The sequence below is a fragment of the Triticum aestivum genome, chromosome 3B (assembly GCF_018294505.1).
Source record: "Triticum aestivum cultivar Chinese Spring chromosome 3B, IWGSC CS RefSeq v2.1, whole genome shotgun sequence".
NCBI classification, from domain to species: Eukaryota; Viridiplantae; Streptophyta; class Magnoliopsida; order Poales; family Poaceae; genus Triticum; species Triticum aestivum.
Window position 1 is genome coordinate 851116833 of NC_057801.1, and position 6018 is coordinate 851122850.

General features: G+C 43.7%; 1 protein-coding gene across 1 annotated transcript; it reads left to right on the top strand.

The window, feature by feature from the left end:
• Positions 1 to 157: 157 nt before the first annotated feature.
• On the top strand, positions 158 to 4743 carry LOC123072909 (disease resistance protein RGA4). Its single transcript, XM_044496584.1, has 3 exons — positions 158 to 994; positions 2130 to 4296; positions 4408 to 4743. The coding sequence occupies exons 1-2, from the start codon at positions 252 to 254 to the stop codon at positions 4285 to 4287; spliced, it is 2901 nt and encodes a 966-aa protein (XP_044352519.1). The 5' UTR covers positions 158 to 251; the 3' UTR covers positions 4288 to 4296; positions 4408 to 4743.
• The last annotated feature ends 1275 nt before the right edge of the window (positions 4744 to 6018 follow it).

The window sequence follows — 6018 nt, forward strand, 5'->3', positions numbered from 1 at the left end:
CCTGCTTCTTACTCCCTCCGTCCAGAAATACTTGTCGGAGGAATGGATATATCTAGATGTATTTTAGTTTTAGATACATCCATTTTTATGTATTTCTCCGACGAGTATTTCCGGACGGAGGGAGTACATCTGAGCCACAAACAAACCTACACGTTCGCTTAAAAGCATGCATTATTCCACTCACACCACCACCATCTGAGCCACGGAGCTAAGCCATTCATGTGTCCATCCACCAAATCACACAGAGAGAGATGGAGTTCATCGGCGTTGGGCTTGGCATGCTCTTCAATTCCATCTTGCCGCAGCTTAAGCAAAAGATGAAGGAATCAAAGCTAAAGAAGATTGCCATCAATAGTGACATTGAGGATTTCAGGAGGGAGGCCGAATTGCTGCAATCTCGACTTGAAGATGGCTACTCCCGGCATGAAGGTGCCCACAAAGCCAAGCTGCTGGTGATCAATGGGAATCTCAAAGTCTTGTGTCAAGATACGAACGACTGCATCCACCGGTTCCTGCGAAGGGGATCTATGGAGAGCTGCACGGACTTCGCAAAGAAGATCAAAAGATTCAAAGAAAAAGTCTACAAACTAAGCAAGCACACCAGAGAACTCATGGATTCGTTCAAAGAGCAGCACCTTGAACGCCCTTGTCAGTATGTTACTTCCAGCGAGTTCGTGGGCAGGCATGAACGCCTTGCTGAGCTGCAGGAGCTTGTACATGATCTACCCAGCTGCAAGCAGGAGGAGCCCAAGGTGATCTCAATCGTTGGCTTTGCTGGCCTAGGCAAGACCCTTCTTGCCAACGAATTCTATAATAGCAAGGAAGCCCTCGCGAAATTCCATCACCGGGCCTGGGTTACTGACGCTGGCAGCCATGAGGAGGTTGTCAAGAACATACTCATGGAAATTGACAAAGGAGGCAACCATGCTGAGGATGCCCTGGACCTCCAGCGCCTCTGCCACAGCCTGCGGAATTTCCTAAAAACGGCCACTGAGTAAGCACTCGTACTTCTTCAATAGGCTAATTAGTTGTTTTTCTTTATTTATTTTTTGTTGAGAAAAAGAACTTTTGCTCACCGGTTTAGCTAATGGAATCAAACTTCTTTCAACTACGTCAGTTTTATATGTAATGAATATTATATTAACTACAAAATAACTAGAGCGCATTTGCACGCCAAGATTTGTTTTCATATTATTCACCTCTGCGTTAATATTAATGCAACAATTACATCTTAGAAAGCATGATCAAACTTTGGTACACATATTTTCCTATTTTGTAAGGATTTGTTGACAAAGATCTTGATGTGTAACAATGCAAGGTCAAAAGCATTGGGGTATATATGTATAACACAATGCAAGTCCATTTGCTTAGATACTCCTTCTCATCCCTTGATTGTTTTCACAATTCTTTTATTTAGGGCTTTTAGAGAAAATCTAAACATTGATGGTTAATATCTGAAGTTCTGAACCTTGTTGTCCATTCCATCCTCTGCCTCACCTTTGGCCGCACTTCAGATTTTTTTATTAATATACCATATCAGTCGTTACCCATATGGTTCGATCTCTTCTCATCTTACTCTAATTCTCTATCTCCCTTTCTAAGCAAAATCAGCAGAATGATACCGAAACTGGTAAAATGTTATGCCACCTAAGCCCATCAGAACTTGTTATTTTCTGATAGAGCCCACAATATTGCTTTCTCTACTCGTTGCAGAAATAATATTGCTTTCTCTACCTAGCAGCCAAATGTTATTCGATCTAATATTTCTGCCACGGTACCGATGAAATGTTAAAAATCATAGAAGAAGATTGTAGCCATAATGTGTAGTTCAAGAAAACACAATCGGATCCCAGATAAGAATCTTTGTATTAAGTGTATCTACATTATGTATTTTGTAAAAGAGTATGTAGTAAAATCTTTGTCACATGAAGCAATCTTCTCAAACCCTGTAGGATCCAGCTGTAACACAGTGGTTTCTCCTCGCCTTCCAAGTTGTTGTTATTTTCATATGACAAACCTTCTTACTTTTAATATACAGATAGTCTAAGCTTGCATGTTGTTTAGGAGGTCACCCAGTATTTTCAAGTGGAGAACATGTGGTAACCTTATTTTGCCTATTTGTCATGTAGGTACTTAATTGTAATCGATGACATGAAGAGGTGGAAGATGTGGAACGATATAAAATATACCTTCAAGAATGTGAAAGGCATAGTCCTTGTGACGACAACCATTCAGGAAGTAGCTAACACTTGCAGCCAAGGCACTAATGGTTATGTGTACAGGTTGTCACCCCTTGATAAGGAGGAGTCTTTAAAGCTGTTCACAATAGAATGTGGTCATAAAGGGGATCCCGGTCATGCAGATTCTCATTATGCAAAAGAAGTATTGAAGAAATGTGATGGTCTACCACTTGCTATAGTCGATGTGGCCAATTATTTGCAGAGTCAGGGAGTGTTGACAAGTAGTCGATGTAATGATGCTTGCAGAGATCTTGGTGCCTTTCTGGTACAAGTGGATGACTGCAAGTTGGAACGAATGCAATCGGTGCTTATGAATATATACACCGGTCTGCCTGGTGCTCTCAGATCCTGCTTGCTATATTTTTGCATGTACAAGAAAAACATAGCTGCAGTCCCCAAGAGGAATTCTCTGATGTGGCGATGGCAAGCCGAAGGATTTGTTGATGTAAAAACTGGATGTGAATATTTGAATACCCTCATCAACCACAATATCATTCAGCCCATGGAAGTAGGCACAAATGGAGCTGCAAGGAGATGCCGTCCTCCTGGAATGGTGACCGAGTACATTTCCCAGATTTCCAAGTCCGAGAATTTCGCTGCTTCGGGGTCTGATCTAGTAGAAACGCCAAACAGTCGCATCCGACGGCTTTCTTTGGACCCTGGCAGTGCTAAAGATGAAAGAATAATTTCGGGCATGGAATTAAGTATAGTGCTGACCATGGCAGTTTCAGGAGAAGGATGCAAAGAAATTCTTGATTTCAAAAGGTATGAGCTAATTGCAGTTTTGGATCTGAAAGAATGTACAAACCTGGACGAAAGTCATGTCATACATATATGCAACCTGGTGCTCCTGAAATACCTCAGCCTCGGGGACAGTATAGATGAGATACCCAAGGCAATAGCGAACCTGGTACTGTTAGAGACACTGCAGATGAGGAGGACAAGAGAAACAGTATTGGTGCATAGACAAGTCTTGGAGCTACCCAACTTAAAACATCTCCTTGGAAACTTCAAGCTTAAAACAAAGCCAGATAAAGAGCTATGTGATTTCTTGGAGAAAAAGAGTGTCCTAGAGATGATTACAGGTTTTGTGACAGAAACTAGCAAAGGATTTCCGAATCTGATGTGCCATATGATGCAGTTGAGGAAGGTGAAAATAGTTTGCGATGCCAGTGTCGACCAAGAAAATGTCAGAGACAAGAAGGGCAAGCAAACAGATGACAATGACAAGGATCTTGCAAGGGCGATCAAGGAATTCATTCATAGAGGCTCAGATACCCTCGGCTGTTCCCTATCAATGGACTTCGGGAATGACGCCGGGCCTGTTAGGATGGCACCACCCCTGGAATTCCTAAAATGTTCCGGCAGTCTTGACTCTCTCAAATTGCGCGGCGGCTGGGGAACATTCCATCTGCCTCCTGAACCGTTTACAACAATAACTGGTATTACGAAGCTGTGCCTTTCACACACTTGCAAGAGCGGGGAAGATATCCTTGCCACTTTGACTGATATGATTACACTGGAATATCTGAAGCTGGAAGAAGTAAATCTGGGGCCCCTAAGGATAGAATCAGGAACTTTCCGAAGACTGATGAGGTTATGCCTCATGGGCGAGACAAGCAGCAAGCAAGGCGAGGGTATTACAATCCAACATAAAGCTCTGTCCAGTCTTGTCTCACTTCATCTCATCTCTAAAGCTCCCATCTTTATAGTTGAAAAGCCTCCCAACGGGCCAGAGCCTCAGGTTAGAGACCAGATCACTGTAGTTGATGCCCACATCTCTAAAGGTAATAAAAGTAAAGGCAAGGAAGTCCAGTTTCCGATTGGGGCAGAGCCTCACGTTGGAGACCAGATCTCTCAATCTGAAGATAAACAAGTCAAGCTTCACATGGGATGCCTCGGATGCCTCGAGGAAATCGCACTCGACTCTGGAGTCACACCAACCATGCACGATGCCTGGAAAAGAGCTGCAAAGGGGCATCCTAACAGGCCTGGCGTTCTGTTGATTCACAAGGCCGCTCGTATTCCTCCCAGTTCCAATGCATAATTAAGCACGGTTAGTTTCGTTTTACCTACCTACCTCCTTCTAGCTAGCTGCTTCCTAAATCATGCATGCATCCTTCATTTGTATCCTTTGTCAAATCGTACTCTTTCATATTCTGTGCAGTGCAAAACGTTGTATTCATCATACAGATCGGGGCAGTGTTGATGGATGCTTCAGTTTGGATATGTCCCGTCATGTGTGCTTCCTGTCTTTTCATGATCAAGTTTACCACGTTGTTCGCCTTACCTTTCACAAACTACTCTAGTGCTTGTGCTTCTTATTGTATCCTTTTTGTTTTTGTGAGAGAGAGATGGACGAAGATATGCTTGCAATTGCTGTATTTTTATTATATTGTGAAAAACTTCTTTCTATTGTTGTATCTTTTTATTATTTTGTGGAACATTGAATGCAATTGTTGTATCTTTATTATGTTGTGGAAGAAAACTCGCTATTGCTGTACTTGATTATATTCCACTACGTAATTGTCTGTGTGTTGCAACAGACCATAAATATTTTAATGTTTCAATACCAACTGTGTCAAATCACATTTACATGCCCATGCATATCAAGCAACATTTTTACATCCCATGCACATTGGCCGCTCTCATTCAGCCATTATGGTTCCTGAATCCGGCTTGCCCATCTGAATGACAGCTACGTCCCGGTCTTGAGCTATTGGGGTAGATAGCCGATCTTCACTGCATCTGGTCTTGAGCTCTTGGGGTAGATAACCGATTTTCTTGTGAAAGCTTTCCTGCAAAGCCAGTCTCCCGTGGAACACTTGTGAACATTAGCCCCACGGGTACCAAACATGGCTCTGATAAACGCTAGGTCCCACAATGGGCGTCGACTGTCGTTGATATTTTCCTGACAATGAGTATAGGGGGTGTACCGAGAGGCATAGAGGCTACCGAAAGTACAAATGGATACACACAAGGAATTATAGAGGTTCAGACCGTCAGCAGTGGAGGTAATACCCTACTTCCTGTTGGTGCTTTCTCTCACCTATAGTGACGGTTCCTGGACTAGGGGGTGTTGAGGGAGTCCTGGATTAAGGGGTCCTCGGGTGTCCGGTCTGTTCAATATGGGCCAGGGCTGATGGGCCGTGAAGATGAAGCAAAGGTCATCCCCCGTGTCCGGGCAGGACTCCTTTGTGCGTGGAAGACAAGTTTTGGTGTCCGGGTGTAATATTTCCTTCTTCTGCAAATCGACTCTGTACAACCCTAGGCCTCTCCTGTGTCTATATAAACCGGAGGGTTTTAGTCCGTAGAGGCTATCAGAATAATCATAGGCTAGACAGCTAGGATTTAGCCATTATGATCTCGAGGTAGATCAACTCTTGTAAACCCTATACTCATCATATACAATCAAGCAGGACATAAGGTTTTACCTCCTTTAAGAGGGACCGAACCTGGGTCAACATCGTGTCTCTAATGTCCCTTTACCATCGATCCTTAGACGCCCAACTTGGGACCCCCTACCCGAGATCTGTCGTTTTGACACCGACAATGGTGCTTTCATTGAGAGTTCCGCTGTGCAGTCATGAAAAGCGATCGGTGGCTCGCCCTTTCATCAATGACGATATCACCTCTAGAAGGAGCCTGACTTTAGGGTAGGTCCTCCAGCTCGGCGGTTTCACCGTGAGTGCCCACATGGCAATTACGCCAACGGTGTCTCCTGTGATCGCCAAGCACCAGCCCTACATCGGTCTTGAAGACTCCGAAAAGACGTATC

Coding starts and splice junctions, on each gene's coding strand:
- LOC123072909 (XM_044496584.1), top strand. CDS start 252: ATGGAGTTCATCGGCGTTGGGCTTGGCATGCTCTTCAATTCCATCTTG. Junction 995..2,129: donor TTCCTAAAAACGGCCACTGA/GTAAGCACTCGT, acceptor TTTGTCATGTAG/GTACTTAATTGTAATCGATG.